Genomic DNA, 21,504 nt, shown 5'->3' on the forward strand with positions numbered 1-21,504 from the left:
TTTCTACAAACTGCCATGGCTGGAAGACTGGCAAAGCAAACGCAAGGGCTTGGCAGTGCTGGGCTGGGGGAAGCTCCCTGTGCGGGGCTGTGGGTCCCCAGGCTCATGGCGGAGGAGGTTTCAGTAGCATGTTGGATGCTGTGCCTGGTGTTGGTACATGTTGGTCCTACAAAGAAACTATTTCAAAGCTTTTCCCGCTTTCAGAAGGGTGAGGTGCAGGAGGGAGATGCTTTGCTGTCCTGGACTGTGCCGTATGGGAGCTGGGGGCACAACTGGAAGAGATACCAGGCTTGCCAGTGTTGGCTCAGCTGAGCTAGTTCCCGGTGAAACGTTCCTCCTCGGTGGCAGAGGGCACCTAGGCAGCTCTCTGTGTGCCCCATGGGCTCTCGTACGCTTATCGGTCAGTACCAAAACAGCGCTGGCAGCCCTCGATAGCTACAGACAAAAGCAGGATGTTTGTGGTCTAACTGAAACGAGCCAGGCTCGTGCCTTTAGCCAGATGATGGAGGATGCTCGAGGCTGGAGCAGGGGCAAGGGCAATCGTACGCACATTCTGGCAGTGGGCTCCGGCTGGCTGGAGACACGGGGCGCGTGGACCCCAGCGTGGATTTGAGACACACCAACAGTCTTTGGACTGGGTGTTGCTCCCCATTTGCTGCCGTTTGCCTTTTCACAAGCGGTGCATTGCTGGCTGAGCGAGGGAAGCGCAGCGAGGGTCGTGGTTCTCGGGGGTCACCAGCCAGGGCAGACCCTGGGGGAGAGACCCCCCCACACTGCCATGTAACAGGCTGTCAGCGGGTGTTGGTCATTTTGGCACCACCATGCGCTGGCTTCCCACCCAGAGGGGAAGGGAAGGGGAAAGCTGGGGAAAGGGAGCCACGAGGTGAGAAAGGACCGTGTCCTCCTCTCGGCTTGCTACTCAGCACTTCTGTGCTACACGGTGCTGCAAGCTGTGGGGGAGCGGTCGGGCTGGGGTCTCTGCAGTTGCCCGGGCAGGGCCAACCCAGGTGAACAAACCAGCCCGCTGTGCCTTCGTGGGTCGGGCCTGCCTCTGCCTCCCTCCAGGCCATTAGGAAACTAAAATCCAGGTGATAGCCTGGTAAAGCCATCTCATTTCTGAAGGGTTAAAGAGAGGGAGTGAGAAGGCTCTTGCCTTGGGAGTCTCTGCTTGCAGATGTTCCCTTGCTATGACATCCTCCTAACGCATCCCTGCCAAGGCACCAGCTCTTTAAATCTCCCTGGTTTAAAATTCCCGTAACGCCTCCCTACAACCGGTTTTATTATTGCCTGGAAGTACCTCACGACCCCCTCTTGAGGAGTCTGGATCATGACATACTTGCTTGATCAGGGATGAAAACATCAGCTGGTGCGACCAGCAATTATTGAAACTTGCAGGGCAGGTGGGACATCACAGGATTGTCACTCCATCCCCAAACGGCCAACACCCTCATCCATCCTCACCCCCCCTTAGGGACAGGCAGCAGAGAGTAGGAGCTGTGTCTCCCTGGCTATAGCTACCTGGAAATCTCACGTCTGTTGTCCTCCTGGCCCCTGCCTGCCCAGTTCCTTGGGTTCTGGCTGGCCCCAGGGTTTGAGGCAGCACCCTGCACTGGGACTCCCTGCCCTGGTTCTCCCCTTGTCTCCCCCAGTTTTGCGTGATGGGCTGAGGAGCAGCCGGCAGTGCCCAGGAGGACAGGGGGGAGAACCCCGTGAGGAGCAGCGCAGCCCCCACGGCCTCGTGGCATGAAGTCCCTACGCCGGGTGGAAGTCCTGCTGGGATGGAGCAGGAGCCCAGGAGCGGTTCCCTCCTCCAGCTCAACACCAGAGGAAACCGCAGCCATCTGGTCTCTTACAGACCGTGGCTATTTCATGCCTACAAAGTACCTGGCCAGCAAGATTTACATGTGGATAGATTTTATGTGATAGAAATACACAGGGTCGGATGTAAGCGCCGTGTTATCAGCATCGGAGCAGCGCAGCACAGGGCTGTGGGGGGGTGGTGGATGGAGGGCAGCGCAGCTCAAACCTTCACAGGAGACTCAGGCTCGGAGACCCCCCACCAAAGCATCTCGAGGGGGGTCCCCGTTTACTTCTTTTGATGCAGTCAGCAATTACACGGCACAGTGCTGGCTGCATGGCCCCGCTGTGTCCCAGCAGGGACACCAGCCTTCCAGCAATGCTCCAGGGACTCTTCTTCTCCCCCAGCTCCTGCTGCCTCCTGAGCGTCCTGCCCTCTTGCAGGGCCTGGCGCTGGCAAGACAAAGCTTGGAAAATGGCTGGAGGAAATGGGAGGAGTTGGTAAAATCATTTATTTTTTAAAAATGTCCATTTTCCTGGAGGTGAATCAGGATCTGATGGGGATCCAGGTGACAGTGGCTGTCAGCTACCATGTCATTATGTCAGTGAGGGCTGACATCGGCGTGCATTTCTGGAGCAGGGCAGAAGCGAGGTCTGTGTGCCTTGGGGACGTCATTTGCTGAGCTATTAATGCAGGGAAGTGTAATGATCATAGGATGGAAGAGACTTCATCACAGAGGTAGCATCTTGCTCTGAGCAGCCCAGCACGGGCAGCCAGCAGTGGGTGCTGGGCTCCCACCCAGCAGCTGGGAAATGCAGGAGGTCTGGGAGGCCCCATCTGATGCTCCTCCCCAGGTCTCCTCCCGCAGAGACACTGCTTTGGCTCCTTCTTCTGGGCTGTGTCTCGGCTATGCCCACGTGCTGGGCAGGCTGGGGTGGATGGACCGGGAGGGGTCCCCGGGCTCCGCGCTCCTCTGTCCCTGTGAAAGAGGGGCTTGCTGGTGGCCTGGTGCTGGAAAGCAGCGGGGGCAGTGGGTGACGAAGCGGAGGGGAGTCCGGAGCGTTCCGGGGAGGCGGGCGTCCCCTGGGGAACCCCAAAGCTGGCTTCATGCAAGGTATTCACTAGCAAAAGAGTCGGGGCTGCTGAGGACAGCAGTGGCAGCCACACTCCTGAGGCACTCGAGCTTCTCACAGAGCTGGTACCGGCCTCTCCTCGAGGGCTGGTGTGGAGGATGCCCAGGATGGGACCATCTTCTGTCCTGCTTCTGCTCGGCACAGGGGTGGGCAGGTCCCTGTGTCCCCGCCGCTCCCTGCGAGAAGGAACGGGATAGTCAGTGCCAGGCTGGGAGCTGGGCTCAGCCGGCGCCTGGGCAAGGACGGTCTCTACCTGGGCAAGCTGTCCTGGTGCTAGAGCTCAGTAGATGATCCACCACCCCGAGGGCTGCCGTTTTCCACAGTATCCGGCACACGGAACGCCACGTACGGGCACTTCTTCACATTGAGGCACACGAGCTTCTCGAGCGACGCTGTCTTAACTATCTCAAAGCCGGTTGCTCCACCGAATGTACTGGGTTTCCAGTACTCTGGGGAGCAGATGGGGTTTCCAAGAAGCCCCTTCAGGGAAAACGGAGCTCCGATCTCTACCATGCTTTCCCCAAAAATACCATTGGGTTGGGGTTTCTCAAGCAGCAAGCCTGGATAAAACTCCAGAGCATCGATGTCTCCGTACAGCTCTTCCAGCTCCGCCGCTTTCTCTTCCTCTCCTGCACCAAATGAACATCACAGTGCTTTAGCAAGGGAATCGCCCCCCGGCAAGGACTGGCCTTGCTGTGGGTAACAGGAACGTGGCAGCTCCTGCAACCCAGGCAGCGGCGAGCCCAGCACTGCCCCCCGCACCTCATCCAGCCCCGCGTGAGGAAGGAGCCCTGCGGCGAAGCCATCAACCCCGGCTGCCCCGGCGCGAGGGGCACGGCCCGGCTTGGATGGGTGAGCAGTTTGGGGGGCAGCTCGTGGTCTCGTACCCCCTGCCTGCAGGCACAGAGCATCCGCGCAGCCCCGTGAGCTCCTGCGGCAGCCCCGCAGCCGTACCTGTCAGCTCCTGAAAGGACTTGTAGGGCTTCATGCCAAACCTCTTCCGATACTCGTTAAACGGCTGTAGCCTCAGCTGACGGGACTCCTTGATGACCCCAACGGCCACGTTCAAGATATTGGCGTTGATGGTTTGTCCCCCACCGATCTGGAGGGCAAGAACACAAGGAGGAGCACACGTAAGGCACAAGGCAGGACCAGCATCCGCCCCAGGGGAGCCACCTCACTAAAGCATCCATGTCCTGGGCACCGTGTCATGGAGACCCGCACGTCATCGCAGCGGCAAGAGGGACAGTGCCAAAAAACAGCTGTAGAGCACCTTGAGCCAAAGTCAGTCCTGTTCCCAGGGCAGGTCGGGGAATGGCGCAGGAGAAGCCCTGGATGGACGGTGACCCACTGGCCTGGGAGAATGGGAGAGATCACGGGGGTTTGGGGTCACGTGGAGAACCCAAACACCTAAATTGCAGCGGGTCTGTGCCTCAGCCTTGCCGTTTTGCACAAGCAGAGGGTCAGAAATGCAGATGTAATCGCTTGGAAGAAAACATCCATGTGATGGCAGCAAAGGACAGTGCCAGACAAGCTGCTCCCATGCCCAGGCTGCTCCACAGCCCGCTCCGGGCCAGGAGAGCCCGGCTTACCGCAGGCTCCTGGCATCACCCTGATGTTTACTACAGTCCCAAGAGCGAGCAAACGGGGCTGCCAAGGCCCAGCCTTGCTCCGGCGCTTGTGAGGAAGGCTCAAGGCATGTCCCTCAGGTGCTGCCCTGGGTAGAAGACTCTATGTGTGACGTGCAAACGGGGACATTCGTTACTGCGGTAACGGCACTGCCTCTACAGTACCACCAGCATCCCGCCCCGGGTCCCACAGCCCCGGCGCGGGCAGGGAGGGGACAGCAGGACCTTACCCTTCCTGCAATCTGCTTGGAAAAGGACTCCACCAGCGCCTCCACGCCATAGTCCATGAGCATGGAGGTGTTGTAGAGGAACTGCTCGTAGCTGTACTCTTCCCCCTGGACGATGAAGGAGTCGGGCATCAGCCCATGCCAGTGATAGAGCTGGTTGAACTCCACCGCGATGCGATTCCGGTACTGGAACTGTGTCCCAAACAGCAGCTCGGGGTCAAACTTGAGGCTCAGGTAGTACCCGCTGAGGTGCTGGACATAGTCTTCAATGACGATCTTAATGGTCTCCCCTGGGCAGGAGGGAGAGAAGCGGCCGTCGGCTGGCAGCAGCCAGAGGTACCAGCTCTGCACCCCGAGATGTCACCCACAGGCTAGGGCAGTGAGTCCCAGCACCCGTCCACCAACTGGGACCTTTCTGACTACGGGCTTGTTGAGTTGGTTGGGAATTTTCCAGTGAATTATTTTTTCACCAGCAAAGGTCAGTCTGCTGAAACCGAAATGGTTCCTGAGGAAAGCTGACCTTGATAGGCTTCTTAGAGAGAATATGGTGACATGGCTTTTGTCTGGATACTGGTAAAAAGGGCATTTTCATGAGATTACAGTAAATTTATAATGAACATTAAAATGAAATCATTCCAAATGATGACAAAATTATTCAAAATTAATTTTTTGGATGGACCAAAGCCAATTTTTGCTATACAGACCCAAGCCAACGATCCCCAGAAGGCTTCCAGAGAAAATCCTCCAGCCTCTAAAGCCAGCCTGGCCACCATCCTCAAACGCAGACCGACCAACAGCCAAGCTGGGAGGTGGGCCACGGGGTTCCGTGGTGCCCGTGCCCCGCGGTGCCACCGGTCCTCACCGATGAGGATGAGACGAGCCGTCTGGAAGAGCTGCTCATCGCTCCAGGTGGGATGTTCCCGTTTCAGGACGTCGCAGACGCGGTTGTGCTCGCGCAGCCAGAGCGTGGCATACATGCAGAGCCCCGGCAGCAGCCCAAACACCTCTTGCCCCATCGCCAGCTGCTTCTCCTTGGGGATGTCGGATGGGTAGACCATGTGAACCGGAGCATCGGTGACCATGGGGGGGTACACCTCTCCATCCACCACCTTGGGGAGACAAGAACAGGATGGCAGAAAGGGAGGAGGGGAGAAAACCACCGCAGTGGAAGCCTGCCCAGCCAGGACCTGGCTCCCTGCGGGCACCCTGGCTGCTCCCCTCCACGCTGTGGGCAGGACAGAAACGCCTCCCTCATACAGCCCCGGATTGCTGCCGTCAGAACAGCTACACCCCAAATATTGTCCCTCCGGCCAGCAGCCACATGGGGCATCAGGGCTGGGGTCTCCCAGGAGCTGCCAGAGGACCTGGGTTTCAAACCACCCTGGATCACAGGGCTGAGATGTTTGGGGGCGCGCCAGGCGGTACCTGGAATTTCAGCTTCCCGTCTCTGAAGAGTCGCAGCTGGTGCTGCCGCTGCAGGTTGTCCCCGTACAAGTGCCCGAGATCCACCTGCCAAGACAGCAAGGCATCAAGGCTGTTCCGAAAGGCTGTGAGCACCCCGGTCCCCCTCCTGGCTCCCCACACGCCCCCGCACCCCCAGCTCCAGCACCCCTCACCCCGTGGCCCAGCGCCTTGGTGAAGCCGCGTCCCATCTTCCCGGACGTCTTGAAGAACTGGTGGGTGAAATGCTGGGCGAAGAAGGCAAACATCAGGTTGGTGCCTTGGGGATCGGCTTCAAACTTCTGCCGCAGCAGGAACCTCTCCGCCAGGAGCTGGGGGTCGGGCAGATGCTGCCTCCCTGCAAAGGATGGAGGTTGAGGGCAGATGCCCCACGCCGACCCAGCCGGGTACTGGCGCTGGCTGCGGGGCTGTCGGCGAGAGCTGCCGTGTCGGCTGCAGCACCAGGCACTGACTCCTCTGCAGAGACACCTTACAGCCCTCTTGCACAGGCTACGACACAGCCCAGCAGCTCAACCTGAGCTGTCCCAGCAGCACATCAGATGCCATCAAGCTCCTCCTGCCCGTGGGACCAGCTCGGGCAGGACAGCGGTGGCACGTGGCATTCCAGCGGTGCCTCGCAGATGTGTCCACGGCAGGGAAAACTTGAGCATGGGGAGGTGGGAAACACCGATGCTGCACCAGGTACAGACCCAGGGTGCTGCTCCAGCAACTCAGCCCCACACCTGGCACCGCGCAATGCCGGACCCCCCGGGCCAGCCATTTACCTTTGGTCCCCATGGGCGTCGGGCAGTTGTCTGGCACGGGTGGGAGGACGCGGGTGTAATAGCTGACGTTGGCGTAGGCCTCCCAGCTGATGTAGCCGTAGTCAGAGTTGAAGGTGGGGGGGCTGGGGATGAGATTGGCACGAACTGAAAGGAGAGAGAGGGGGGGGGGTCACCACTGTGGGGCACGGGGCAGCACCCCGAGGGCTCTGCCCCCAGCCCCTGCCCACCCACTCCGTGCTGCCAGCTGCCCTCCCCTGACACGCCGAAAGCAGGAAGGTACCGGCAGCGGAGGCATGTGGGCGTCCCGGGGTTTGCTCTGAGCCTTTTAAAGGCTGCAATTCCCCGCAGAAGAGGAGGGATTGTACTAATGCACCACATGGATTCTTGGATGATGAATGAGATGACAACCACACAGAAATGGTAAAACCAACAGCCGGAGCCTTGCAAATGTGCTGCTATGGCTCCAAGGGCTGGAACCTAAATATTTATGCAAAGAGGTGAATGTAGGGACATGAGTAACAGAGGCCATATTTCCACAGGCTTCTTTCCGTGCAGCTGCTAAGAACCCTTTGGCCCGGGGGGCGCAGTGTGCTGAGCTGCTCCTGTTTTCCAGCTGGCTGGCAGCCTCCCCCAGGCAGGGTGATGGGGTGATGGGGTGATGGGGTGACAACCTCCCTAGGTCTCCCAGTGAGGTGACTCAATCCCGCTGCCCACCGTGCCCATGGGAGCTGCTCAGCATCACTGCAGCCACACCACCCACACCTCTGCTGATGCCCCGGGGGGGTCCCCAAGTCCTGCTGCACCCCGAGACCCGCTCCAACCCCTCACCTGTGAGCACGAGCCTCATGAGCGTGTCCCTGATGAAGGTGCTGTTGATAATGTCCCAAAACCACTTGAAGTGGGTCAGGATGAAGTGGTAGAAGGCAGGACTGGGCTTCAGCAGGTCGTGGAGGCGCGTCCAGAGCTCGGCTGGGGGAGACAGACCAGGCAAATTGCTCACCCCGCTAACGAAGCCCATTAACAGCCCCGGCCCACCCACGCTGGCGAGAAGGCGTGCTGCAGGCGCAGCGTGCCGCGCCAGGACCCACGGGGGCCAGAGGTCCCGCGGGCGACAGGGACTTACGGGAGGTGCAGTTGTCCCCGAAGTATCCCGTCCGCGTGCAGTCGCACTCGTAACCTCCCGGGCCGACCCTCACGCACACCCCTTGGTGCTGGCAGGGGAAATAGCAACAGGGATTCACTGCGGGGAGAGAGAGACATCACCACCCAGCCGCAGCGTCACCGCGGCCAGCGGCTCCCTGCTCCTCACGGGGTGACGCCGCCCCGCGCAGCGCCGAGCAGGGTCCAGCTCGGGGGGGTCTCCCCGAGATGAGGAGCTTTGACGGCAGCCACCTCCGTGAGCCCAGGCTGGTGTTAACGGCGTGCTGCAGGAGCCGAGCACTGCCCTGGCCGTTGCAATATCAGACCTGCAGTAGATATTACTGCTCAGCTTTTACCTCCCTGGTGACGCATTTTGGGCAGGAGCATTGCTTCGGCACCGTCCCTCCTTCCTTGTGGAAGCCACCCTTGTCTGAAACACTCGGGATTGCCAAAGGAACCGTCCGCACCCCGTGGTGATGCACCGATGGGTGCTGCAAGCCCCGGTCCCAGCTCGGGCTGTTGCTGCCGGGGCTGTGCCCTGCCCGGTGCCCCGTGTCACCGCGGGGCCATGTCACGACGGTCTCCTGCGCGGCCAGGGCCGCAGCCTCGTGCACAAGGGGCTGCTGTGCCCCCGGAGCCCCAGCGTGGGACAAAGCAGTGCAAACACAGCACCGGTGTTAATAAGAATGACAATTGTCAGGGCTGAAGTTTGCTTTGGCAAGCGGCTCCCGCCACCCGGAGTGGATGAAAAGGGCCGACCGCTGGGCTCGCTCCCCCGGCTGCCGCCCAGCCCCTTCCTCCGCCGCCTTCGTGCCCCAGCCTGCAGACGCGAGATAAGGGCCCCCTTCCCGCCCACCCCACGGCAGTGGGATCCCGTGGGTCACAGGGAGACCCCCCCACCCTGTGACATAAACAGCTCCCGGCTCTGGGGCAGCGCTAGGCACCCATCCATCCGCACCAAGCCCTTCTGATCCCCCCTGGAGCCCGCAGCACTTTGTAACTCCACCATTTTCAGCCCCTCCAAGAGCAGCAAAACTCAGGGGAGAATGAGAGCCGAGAGCTGGGGCAGCCGGAGAGCCCTCTGCCCTTCATTAGCCCAAGGGCTGGGCTGGAAATTCAGATGTCCTTTGCCTCCCGAAAGCCTCACCGGTGCCAACCTCAACCTCACCAAGCTGGGTCGGTCCCCGCAGACCCGGGATGGAGCCTTTGTGCCAGGAGAGTCAAAGTGCCAAGAGACAAGACCTCCTGGAGCACACCTGGCTGAGGGTTTTGGTGCGCATCGGCAGGACGGCAGGCACCAGCCCCACCGGGACGCAGAGCGCTCGGGGACAGGGGTGCCACCGACCACAGCGCTCAGCTCCGGTGCCACCGGCTGCGGGGACAGGGACAGGTAGCGGGCCCGGAGCACTAGACGGGACCGAGAGCCGTTCCCAGTGTGCCCAGTGTCGTGGCTGATGAGGGAAGGTCTCCCAGGTCCATCGGCTGCTCTGTGTGGTCCATGAGCTCACCAGGCCCCTGCCAGACCTGGTTCAGATTCTTCTGGAATCTGGGAACAGGTTCCAATGCTGGGGTGGAGGGGCAGGCACGCAGAATGGAAATCACATTTTTTCCATAGGAAATTGCAGCTAAAAATTAACATCTTTGAAAAATAAAGCTAATTTTGTAAAGTTGCTCAGTCTCCCAGCCAGCCACAGGCTGGGGGGCAGGGCAGTGGCTGCCCAGGAGCCCAGGGCTTGGCCAGCAGCTCTGCCCCGGCTGCGCTCAGCCCTGTGACCCCAAATCCCTCACATCACGGAGGCCGGCTTGCAAAGACGCGTTCAGCTCCCAGCCCTTCCATCAGACTCCCTTTCATCTCAGATCTTTTCATGTATCCAGATGGGAGGCAGCAGGCAGGTTCTTATTTATCTCAGACAAATTAAGGTCAGACCACCCGTTTGGTTTTTTGCAAGACGGGAACTTTTGCAAAGGGGGCCGTGTTGAAGCACAGCTGGTGCATCCTCCGGGCTATTCCTGCGTCGGCAGCTCTGCACTTGACTCCGCTGCAAACTTTGCAGGCACCTAAAAAAGCAGCCCCGTGCCGTGCCTGGTGCAACCCCGGAGGATGTGAGGCTGCCCGTGGGCACCGGGAGGATGCTCCACGCCGCGGGCTCTGGCACGGGAGGTTGTGTCCTGCCCCATCTCTCCAGCTGACGTGGGAAGCCAGAAGTTCGCTTTGCCGGGGCTCTCCCCGGCGCGGGGCTCGATGGCATGTCGTGGCCGAGCGCTCCTCCACGGTGGGTTTGGCAGCACGCCGGGCTTGGCCGAGCTGTCTCCTCCCGCGGTTCACGGCGGTGTCAGCGCCGCGGGGTCCCGGAGGTGGGGTGGGACCGGCATGTTCCAGCCAAAAGGGCGGGAGGGGGATGCAGCATGTCCTGGCCCGTGACAGCAACCCCTCTCACGTCCTTTCGGAGCCTCCCTCCCGCGGTGGCTCCGTGCCTCTCCCCACCCCGGCCAGGAATCCTGCACCAGCCCTGCCGGGATGGCTCCAGGTGTGGGGAAAGCTGCTGCCAGCCTCCACGCTGGAGCACAGCCCCCTCCGTGACGGCAGAGCTGGTGAACACATTCCATCACTGCTGAAAAATGCCAGATTTTGGGGACAACATCTGCTCTGAGAACCGCAGCCAAAGCAACCTGGGGTGACTCACGGCCGGGCTGGAGCAGGCTTGCTTGATGGGACACGGCTCCACGGCCGCAGGCTTTGATGATGATGAAAGGCTCACGCACTTGTTTTTCTGATTCAGGGAGGTTTCCTCAGGCCCACGAGCTGTTCACAGCACACGCAGTGAAGCCAGATTGTCATCTGCAACCACTTCTGGCGGCACCACGAGCCAGAGCAGCGTGCCAGGGCCGCAGCTGCATGCCACGTGGGGCTCGGCCATCCTCCTCCCCGCACCTGAGCCGGGCTGCCAGCCTCAAGGACTGGCGGGGGGAGACACAGCCCCGGGGCTCTCGGTGTGGCCACAAGCCCCACTTTGCAGCCCAGGTTGAAGCTTCATGTCCCCTGTTACAGAGGGGCTGTGCTGGGAGGAGGCAGTTGATGACGAGCTACCGATACAGGCATAAATCAGAAGCGGCTCGGCCAGGGATCCCCTCACCCTCCTCTGCCCTCACACCACGGGGCTGGTGATGTTCGGGTGCTGCCGCACCTCCCATTTGCCAACGGGTGAAACGTGGAATGGCTGTGGAGAGGACAGTCAGGTTTATTTTGCAAGAACACTTGTGTAAAACTACACCCCTGAAGGCAAGCCAGCAGCCAAGGGTAATATCTGCAGGGGAAAACAGAGAAACACCATGGGACCGGCTTGGCTCTGCTCACAGCCAAAGGAAAATTCTACAGAGAGCAAACATCATGGCTTGGAGCCAAGGTGCAGCCAGAAAGGAGTCAAGTAGAAATGCTCTAAGCAGCAAACACTGAGCGAGCAGATCCCAGCCGAAGCCCAACATCCTGTTATTTGGTCTCCAAGAGCAGATCCGAGGGCAAGATTAGGGCTGTGGTCCTCCCGACGCAGTGCTGAGAAGGAGCAGGAGCCCAGCCGCTCTGCTGACAGCACCTTGGGGCACAGTGCAGTTCCCCTAATTCCTCAGTCAGATATTTCCCTCCCTAATTAAGGCTTGGAAGAGAGTCATCCTTTCATGTATATCCCAGGTATCTTTTTTTTTTTTTTTTTTTTTTCCCCCACGTAGCAAAATTTGCTTTGATCCCGCCATGCAGCACTCAGCTCCAGGGGCTGGTCATGGCTGAGCCATCCCAGTGTGAGCCCATCCCAGCTGCTTCAGGCATGCTGGTCCCCAGTGGGTCCCCAGACCCTGTCCTGTGCCCAGCAGGACACACAGATGGTGCTCTTGGCTGTCCTCAGTCCCCAGGAGGATTCTCCGGGAGATGAGTCCCATGCTGGGAGATGGCCAAGCCGGAGGAAGAACTGCACAGGGGCTGTCCCTTGCCTGTCCCCACCACCTGTGGTCCAGCCCAGTGGGGTGACAGCCAGGTCCATCCCATGGGGTCCCTCCTTTTGTGCAGACGGACCCGACGGGCCCCGCAGCGGGGTGCCCACCCCCTCCCCAGCACCAGCCCTCCTCCTCCAGCGTTGGCTCCTGTTGCTCCTGGCTCTGACCCTTCAGCCTGAGGCCAACCAGCCCCGAGAGGTTTGGCCATGCTGGTGGCACCCAGCCCTGCTGTCCCCAGCAGCTGGACCTGCCGCTTCCCGCCGGGTCGCACCCCGACTCCCGGCGTCGCCCGCAGAGCAGGCACAGGCCACCCTCTGCACAGCCACAGCCACGGGGCCTCAAAGCGCTGCAACCCGGAGTCATGTTCCCCTTTCGGACATGTACGCTGCTGAAAAAGGGAAGCCTCCACCTCGGGGTCACCGGTTTTGCATAGGACCTGCTGCTCCAGCTCGGAGAGGTCCCCCCTCGCCCAGCAGGATGGCTGTGGGGAGGGGACGTGGGTGGTGGGAAGGGTGACAAGCCCCGCTCCGGCACCCAGCTCTGCCTGCCCAGCCCAAACCAGCTCGGTTCGGGTCGCTTCTCCCACAGTTCCCACTTTCCCTGCAATGGTGTGTGGGGGGGGGGGGGTGGGGGGGTGTCCCTGCTCAGCTCCACACGCTCACCCTGTGCGTGTTTTGGGGGCTCTCGGGTTTGGGCGTGTGACTTCCCACAGCGGCGGGTGAACCCGGGCAGGCTGCTGGGGACAGGGTCACCATCAGCACCGTTTGCACCCCAGCCGGCCGGAGCCCCGCCGAGGGATGCAGCCCACGTGCTTGGGCTGGTTTTGCTGAGAACATTCTTTCAGCGAGGAACTGTAAAACCTGCAAAGTGCCACGAGCTTCGTGCTGGGACGGCGTTTTTCTGCGGGGAGGAAGGTCATTTCACGGAAGAGGGACTGGAGTCAATGCCCCGTTAAGGACCTGGAGGAAACTGCAGTGGAGGAGCTGGGGATGGAGCTGAGGGGATTCGAGATGAGGTTTTATTTCCCAGCGCACTCTGTGGATGCCTGCCATAAGCAGCGTTGCTCCTTGACATCCCCAGGTGCACGGGCAGCCTGAGCCCACCGGGGCCGTGCCAGCACACCGTGAACTGCTGCGGCACGTGGGCACGGGAATGAAACGATGGCTCGGACCACCAGAGCCATCCCTGCCCCTCCCAGCCCTCCATCCTCACCCCCAAACCGCAGCTTCCCCTGGTATGTGTCTGGGGAGAGCAGGGCAGGGCCCTGGCTGCTGGATTTTCATGGATACTGTCCCCCTTTTTTTCAAGAAGCCCCATCCCAGCTGGGAGGCTGCAGGGTGCTGGCCCTCACCCCCGTGGGTCACCCCAGGGTGGCCGCAGTCCCGGGACGGCGGGGGGCTTGGCGGGAGCCCAGCCCTGTCGTGCAGCCGCCCCTCAGGCCAGTGACGGTTCCTCGGGTCCCTGCGTGTGGTCCCTGCGTGGCCGCAGCGGGAGGGAGAGGGGAAGTTTGTTTTTTCACGGGTGATTTTACTCTCCGGTCAGGCGTGACGTGCCAAATCCTCCAGCTCCGGGTGCTGCGGGGACTCTGCCCCAGCGGCTTCTGCCCGCGGCCCGGCGGGGACAGGACCGGCGTGGGGCGATGGGCACGACCCGGCCCCGTCCCGCGGCGCTGAGCCGGGGCTCGGGGCAAACGCCCCGGTCTTTCCCGGCGACCGCCCCCCCGTCCCCTGCGCTCCCCCCGGGACCAGGTGTCCCCCCTCGCATCTCCCGCTACCGGATCCCCCCCAGGGTCCGGTCCCCCCTTCACTCCCCTGGTCCCCCCCCCGATGCGGGATGTCGCCGCTCGCTCCCGCCGGTACCGGCTGCCCCGGGGTGCCCCCTCCTCCCTCCCGGTGCCCCCCCCGCCCCTCGTACCGGAGCCGTCGGTGGCGGCGCTCCCGGCAGCGCAGAGCAGCACGGCGTGGGCGAGCAGCAGCCCCGCTCCCGGCGGGGCCCGGGCCCGGTACCCACCGCCCATGGCGAGAGGCAGCTCCGCCGCGTCCCGCCGCCGCTCCCGGCCCGGCCCCGCCTCCCCCCGGCCCCTTCGCGCCTCCTCTCGCTTCCGAGGGGACGGGGCGGCCTCCGACAGCCCGGCCCGCCGCGGGGAGGGGGGGGGGCTGCCCCATCCCGCGCACCCCACTCGGGGGCCCCGTGGCCACCCCGGGTTCCTGGCCGTGCCCTGAGCCCCGTATCCCCCGGGAGCCCCCCGGCCATCGCCAGGTCGCTCCGTATCCCTCCCAATCCCCATGTCCTCCCCCAGCATCCCCATGCCCACTCCCTGGTTCTCATGTCCCCCTGCATGTCCACACTCTGGTCCCCATGTCCCCCAGCATCCCCATGCCCACGTCCTGGTCCCCATGTCCCCCTGCGCGCCCACACCCTGGTCCCCACGTCCCCCAGCATCCCCATGCCCACGCCCTGGTCCCCATGTCCCCCTGCATGTCCATGCCCTGGTCCCCATGTCCCCCAACATGCCCGTGTCCACACCCTGGTCTCGAGGACCCCCCATGCCCATCCCCTTGATCCTCAAGTCCCCTGCCTCGGGTCCCCATGCCCTGGGGCACCCTGTTACAGCTCGGGCAGTGGCACAGTCCCCGTGGCGTGGCCGTGGGCTGTGGGCCTGGCCCAGCTCCCTCTGACCCACTGCGGGAGGCTGCCCCAGCAGCGCTGCCCAGCTGGCGCCAGGAACCAGGCTGCCCACAGCCACCAGCAGCCAGAAAAGCTGAATTTATCAGTGAAACCATCACTGGTTGTTTCCTGCCTGGCTGCTTTTCCCCTCACTGCACCAGCCTGCTGACAGCGGGGACAGGATCAGGCCAGCCCAGCCCAGGCAGGCACCAGCCACCCCGCAGGGAGCGCGTCTGGCCAGGAGAGGCTCTGCGGGCAACTGGGGTGGGCGAGAGCACGATGGGCTGCAGACCTCGCTGGGCCAGCCTCAGGGGATGTCCCCAAGCCTGGTGGCACCCAGAGACAAGGAGCTGTGGCTGCTCGCCCTCTCCTGTGCTGCTCTGCAGCAGCGGCAGTGACCCTGGTGTGGGCCTGGGAACGTTTCACGATTATCTCGGGTTTTGCTGTCACCTCCTTGCAGAGCAGCAGGAAGCCCCAGCAGGGTTGGGGGGTGCACAGTTCCTTCGTGGTTCCTGCACGGTTCCTGTGCTTGGCGTGGAAAGCGGCTGTGGGGTGGGGATGGGGCAGGAGCGGGGCTGTGGGAGGGGGGCTCATGCTGTGGGGGCTTTGCTGGGTTTCAGCTGCAGGGAGGGACTGTCCCTGCAAGGCAAGCGTCCTTCGCAGCTGTCCAAAAATGAACAAGGGCCTCAGCTCCAGCGTCAGTGGGCAGATGTACCAGCCAGGACACAAACATGAGCTCAGCGGGCTCTCGATGAGCTCTCATAGGGTGGGGACACCAGTTGCCTCCCAGTGACGAATATGTGCTGGAAACGAGGGGCAGGTTTTGCCGTACGTGTGCAGTCGGGGCCGTCAGCGTGGGCTGGGGCTGGGGCTGCTCCTGCCCGCTGCTCCTGCCTGCCGGCAGCACCGTCCCTCTGGGCACCGTGTGCCCAGCCGCTCGCCCTGTCCTCCGGCCTCTGCGACAAAGAGCACCCAAACCGCCTGGATGGGCACCAAATATAAAGCCGTGGCAGGCTGGCGGATCAGCACAGAGGGACGGATTTCATCAAGCCGTCAGGATGGTTTCAGCAGAAGCACGGGGAGGACGGTGTCAAACAGGCACCCAGGTGCTCCCCGGTCCCCCCCCCCCAGCCCCGTGCCTGTGTGCTGCAGGGCTGCAGGAGTGGGGCAGCGCCGGTTCTCCCCCCCCACTGCCACCACCTGCCCCATGGTGTCACAGCCCCACAGAGGTTTACCCTGTGGGTGTGCACCTTTCCCCTCCATCCTCGCAGGCAGCACCACCAGCTCCCTCTCTGGCCTTTCCCCCTCCCTCCCCGCACACTGTTGGCCGCAGCATTGGGACCAGTTAGAACCCAAACCCCCTCTTTGTGCCCCCCCCCGGCCAGCTCCGCAGCCCTTGGGGATGTCCTGGCTCTGGCAATGCTTCCATGCTCGCAGCTCTGTTCCCTTCCCCCCCTTGTCAGGTTTTAATAATCATTGGCTCCCACAATACGGGAAATGGTTGCAACAGCCCCAAAGCCAGCTGTCTCGCCAGGGCCACCGAGGGGGAGCCGTGGAGGGGCTGTCCCCGAGCTGCAGGGTGAAGGAGGGGACTGCTGGGGGTGGGGGGGTGTCCCAGCCATCCTGCACACCCCCATCACTTCTGGCATCTCATCCGGTACCCAGACCCCTCGCCCCAGGCGCTCGGTGCCACGCTGGGCTGCCCAGCACAAACCCGGCAGCTACCCACCTCCCCGCTGCCAGCCCCAGCAAACCTCTCCCCTTCCCCTTCGTGGCGGCAGTCTGTCTGAGCTGCAACCCGGGACGTCTGTCCTCATGTCCCAGCCTGGAAAACAGCCCCGGGTCCCCAGACGAGCCCCCGTCCCCAGCCAGGGCAAGGGCGGGTGGTGCTGCCCAGGCAGCACGGTGGGTTCCCCTGGCAGCGTGGCCACTGGATCTGGCCGGCAAATGCCCCGACATCACTCTGTAGTAGCAAGGGAAATCTCCAGCACGGTGCTGCCAAGCCTCCCCCGCCGTGCCCATCGCCGCCACGATCCTGGGGGAAGGCGGGAGGAAAGCAGACAAGCACAAAGGTTTCCTTCGGCCTGATGAACCCCCTCGGAGGGGCGAGGGGGGCTCTCGCAGGGCAGCGGCGCCAGCAGCCGCTGTCTCTGAGGTGCACGCGGGGTGGGAGGAGGCGGCTGCTGGGCCGGTGCTCGTCCTGGGGAGCACCGAGCCGAGCCGGCCGGGTGCTCGCCGCTCACACCGCAGCAGCCGGCCCCAGCCAGGAGCACGAGCACCGTGGGGCCATCGACGGGCCGAGGTCCAGCCACGTCTGGGGGCTCACCAGAGATTTGCCCCCCCCCCTTCCATCCCCATCGGTGGGACTGGGGGAGGTGAGCGATGCGAGGGGTCTCCCCCAGCCTCTTGACCCCAGACCATGGCGTGGCGAGCGGCCTCGCTGTCACGGAGCGTGCAAGCTCCCGCAGTGCACGAACAGCCCAAAGTTTGCGCTGGGAGAATAAACTCACACGAGCAGCTTTGGGAAGAAGAAGAGCCTCTCCGGGGCTGGGTGGATGTGGGATGGGTGGCTGCTGCTCCTCTGAGCACAGGGCAGCAGCAGGGACCTGGCCGTGCCGCGGCTCCTGGGAGCACTCCTTGCCAACCAGCTGCCAGCAGGATGGACGGTCGTGTGGCAGAGGCAGCCTGGGGTAGTCGGGATCTGGCTGGAGGGTTTCAGCCCCGAGCACCCAAAACCTTCTCAGATTTGACTGGAGCAGGTCCTGACTCCTGAGAATCCTCCTCTCTCCTCCCGTGCGGTGCCGGGGCCTTGCCGCGCCTCGTGCCACACTCCCAGCCAGCTCCCCTTGCCAGCACCGCGCCGGTCTCATGCTGCTCTTCTGCTTTTCACAGCAGCAGCCGCAGCCATCAGGCCTGTGGCTTTTCCCCTTTTCCTCCTGCAGCTTCCCTCCTCCTTCCGGAGACATCGCCGGAGTTTTGCTTCCTTTTTCTTTCCCCCACCAGTGCAGGAGGGATGCGACTGTGGCTCTGCCCCAGCACCAGCTCTCTCAGGGCTGTTGGTGCTGCCCTGGCGATGTGCTGGTGTCGGTGCTGGTGCCGGACCTCGCTCTCTGCCGAGAGACAGCAGCTGAGCAGGACGGGCGCGGGGACTGCCACGGCTGTCTTGCTTCAATGTAAAATAGGATGGGGAAGGCGATTTTGGAGCTGCGCAGCAGCCGTGCTCGGCGGCACGCTGAGCCCCTCCGGAGGAGCAGCGGCTCTGCCTGCACGGTGCAAGGCCTGAGATGCCGGTGAGAGGTGGCTGCCATGGCGTGACCCCATCCCGGGCCCCCCCATGTGCACATCCCGGGGCAGGGGACAGCGAGACCCCAGTGCTGGCGGAGGAGCCGGCGGGGCTGCAGGAGCCGGTGCTGCCGGCGCGTCCTCCCGTAGGGAGGCAGCAAAACACCGTCTATGGCAGCACGGCCTCCGCCGGGGCTGTGGGAGGCACTGGGAGACACTGGTCCTGAGCTGCTCTGCCTTGGGCTACCCTGCAGCTCCTCTCCACTCCCCCCCAGACCCCTTTCCACCAGGTTTGGGGTGCTACTGCCTCTGTGAGCCTCTGGGGCAGGACAGCGGGACCCAAGACCCTGCAGCAGGTTGGCACCCAAAACTCCTCCCCCCTTCCCATCTTCCCAGGGGTGCTGGAGCTGGGGGGACACCCCGTGTCGTGGCCTCACAGCCTTGGGGTGAGGGGGGTGAGGTGGCAGCTCAGGGAGCCCACCCCGGGCAGTGAAAGGCTGGCGTGGAGCCTCCCCGAGCCCCGCGTGGGGAGCGGAGCTGTGGGGCAGCTGGGCACCCCACAGCTCCCCAATCTAAGGCTCCGGGGGTGACCGTGCCTGGGAGGAGCATGTCCCCTGATCCCAGGGGATCTGTGCAGCCCGTGGAGCATCCCCTGGCCTGACCCATCCTTGTGCATCCCTGAGAGGCTCCGTGGGTGGGACGTGGCTCAGCATGTGGGCCCTTGACCCTGGGCTGCAGGGGCTGGGAACAGGGAAGCCAAACCCCCCATTTTTCTACCGTAAGGTTAAGAAGTGTCTGGTGACAAGTCCCCCATGGGGAAGGTCCCCAACAGCCGCAGGAACTCCAACCCAGCACCACGGCACAGCAGATGCTGGTGGCTGGAGACCCCACACGGGGCATCGGTCTGGTCTGGTCTGCCCTGCACTGGGCTCAGGGGGGCTGTGGGGGTGCGGGGCCAAGGGGGGGCTGCAGCGGGGCAGCCCGGGGGGTGAAGCTCTTCCCAATGGCCGAGCAGGGCTGGCAGCCCCTTCCCCAGCTCCGTCGGGCACGGCAGCAGAGGACCCAGCGTTTCCTCCGGCGCGGGGAGCTGACAGACGCTGTTTGGGGGGCTACAAATCAGAGCTGAAAAGTCAGGGCTGGACAGGCTGTCTGGGAACTCGTAACCTGAGCCCCAGGAAAGGAGGACTCAGGAAAGCGCTTTCAGCAATCATATTCATCATCTTCAGCTCAGAGTCATTAGGCTCGCGGAGCCCAGCCCCGCCACCGCCAACGCCTCCCGCACGCAGATAGAGCCGCTGGCTCAGACAAATAAATGTTTCCAGCTTCCCGGTGGATGCGGCAGGTCAGGGAGCATCTGATGCCAATTACCCGCGGTGTAGGGTTCCCCGGCCGTGCTCACCAGCAGCGTGCAGCGAGGTGGCTCCCGCGCCCCAGCCCTCCCGCCCAGGTCTGCCCCGGCCACAGGGGTGCTTGGTCGCCTGCATGGCCCCTCCAGTTTGGGGGGGCCCCATGGATCACCCTGTTTCCCGGGGTAGGAGCCAAGAGGGCAGCCAAGGTGGGGGGGAGTTTTAGTCTCCCGTCACAGGGGGAAGAGCAGCCCTGTGCCACCCGTGTTTTGGGGTCCTCCATCCTAGGGTGAGGGACCGGCGCAGGGATCGCCCAGCCGAGCGTTTCAAGGGATGCTCGAAGGCCACCTCACCACGTGGCTGTCCCCACCGTGGCGGCAGGTTTGGAGTCACCCTGGCCAAGGGTTTGGCAGAGCCCCGGGTGCTGGGCACCTGCTTCAGCGAGCACTGGGAAGCGTGTTGGGGCTGCGTGTCACCGCGTGACACCACGTGGGTGCCCTGCACCCTGCTGTGCCCACCGTGCGTGGGTCCCAATGACATTCCTGGGGTGGCACATCCCCATCTCAAGGTCCAAGCAGAGGGGGAGCCGAGGGAGTCTCCATCGGGTTCAGGACCAAATTTACAACAGACCATGGTAACCCACAGGGCTGGGAAGGGACGCCAGGGTCCGGGGAGATGATGGCAGTCAGCAGAGCCGTGCAGCCTTGCTGAGTGCTGCTGTGAAATGGGCGCAAGCGGCTCTCCTCTCACCCAGCAGCTCCTGGGGGCAGCTGCACATTTCCACTTCTCCGGGCTCAGCCCGGCCTGGATGTCCTTAATTGCCCAAAGGTCGGCGTCCCCGAGCCCGGGGCCACGTGTCGGAGGGACCCCGGGCAGGAACCTGACACGGACGCGAGTCATTCGGGATCAACGCTGGAGGCCAGGAAATTGCAACGGACGTGAACCTAAATACGCCGCACGTCCCCCCAGGTAATCAGGGGTCGGGCCAGATTCCGGCTGACAGCTTAAATGCCTTAATTCCTCGGCCGCTGCGGTTCGAGGGGGTCCCGTGTGCCATGGGCTTCTCCCAAACGGTCTCTGAGCTGGAGATTTATCTGTAATTGGAGGCATGTTGCATTCCCCTGAAAGTAGCCAGGTCCTGCTGGAGGGGGGCTGCGGGAAGGCAGCCATTTCCCTTATGGAATTATTTACCTGATTAGAGAGTTTATTTTATCAAAATTGCTTCAGAATGGGGCTGCTCGGTGTGTCCAGCATGGGGAGCTCCCCGGTGGGGCTGGCGGCCTGGAGACAGGTAATTTGTGTGGTTAATGGGACTAATCCACCAGGCAATTGCACCAATAGATTTCACGGCTGCAAAGTGCTCTGTTCCCATTAATTAAAAATCTGTTAAGAAGATTAGTGCATAAAGGTATCAAAAGAAACCAAGAGTTTCTTTCCCCACCGGCCCCCAAAGGCGAGTGTGGGAGTGCTGGATTGCTGGCATTAGCACAAAAATTATTCTTTTAAAGGTAAGGGCTTCACATCCAAAGTAACCGCTAACAGTTTTCCCTGACTTCCCTACCAAGAGGTCCTTTATGTTTAATTATAGTTTGTTTAAATTAGCTCTGATTGTTCGCGTGGAGCGCTAGCTTAAATATATTTTGAACGCGTGGTTCCCCTGTGCCCCGCCGGTGCGGTACGAGGAGGGCAGCCTCCGGCCGAGCCCTGCGCCCCGGCAAGTGCCCCCGCCACGGGACAGATGCTCGGGGACACCCGGGAGGAGTCGGGGGCCCAGGAGGGTCTGAACTCAGCATCCCCTGGTTGAGATGGTGACGGGCGGGAGCTGGGGACGGTGGTCCCCACCATCGGCCGGGGCTCGGCCGCCAAGCCCGGCTCCGTGGCCGGCGCCGCGGCGGGCAGCTCGCCGGGGCGGTGGGCTGCTGGGCTGGCCGGACCCCACCGGCGGCTCCTCTGTCAGCAGGAGCCCCGTGCCGTCACCACCCGCACCCCGCGGACACCCCGCTCCCGTCCCCGCGCTGCCGCGCCCGGCCCGGCACTGCTCAGCCCCTCGCTCGGCGGCCGGTGCCGCTCCTGG

General features: G+C 62.8%; 1 protein-coding gene across 1 annotated transcript; it reads right to left on the reverse strand.

The window, feature by feature from the left end:
* Positions 1–1,897: 1,897 nt before the first annotated feature.
* On the reverse strand, positions 1,898–14,203 carry PTGS1 (prostaglandin-endoperoxide synthase 1). Its single transcript, XM_032982606.2, has 11 exons — positions 14,050–14,203; positions 8,135–8,251; positions 7,840–7,980; positions 7,012–7,155; positions 6,403–6,584; positions 6,212–6,295; positions 5,649–5,895; positions 4,790–5,076; positions 3,886–4,033; positions 3,185–3,560; positions 1,898–3,107 (listed from the first exon to the last, which is right to left on the reverse strand). The coding sequence occupies exons 1-10, from the start codon at positions 14,150–14,152 to the stop codon at positions 3,205–3,207; spliced, it is 1,809 nt and encodes a 602-aa protein (XP_032838497.2). The 5' UTR covers positions 14,153–14,203; the 3' UTR covers positions 1,898–3,107; positions 3,185–3,204.
* Positions 14,204–21,504: the final 7,301 nt, after the last annotated feature.

The sequence above is a fragment of the Tyto alba genome, unplaced genomic scaffold, assembly GCF_018691265.1.
Source record: "Tyto alba isolate M040663 unplaced genomic scaffold, T.alba_DEE_v4.0 Super-Scaffold_11, whole genome shotgun sequence".
NCBI classification, from domain to species: domain Eukaryota; kingdom Metazoa; phylum Chordata; class Aves; order Strigiformes; family Tytonidae; genus Tyto; species Tyto alba.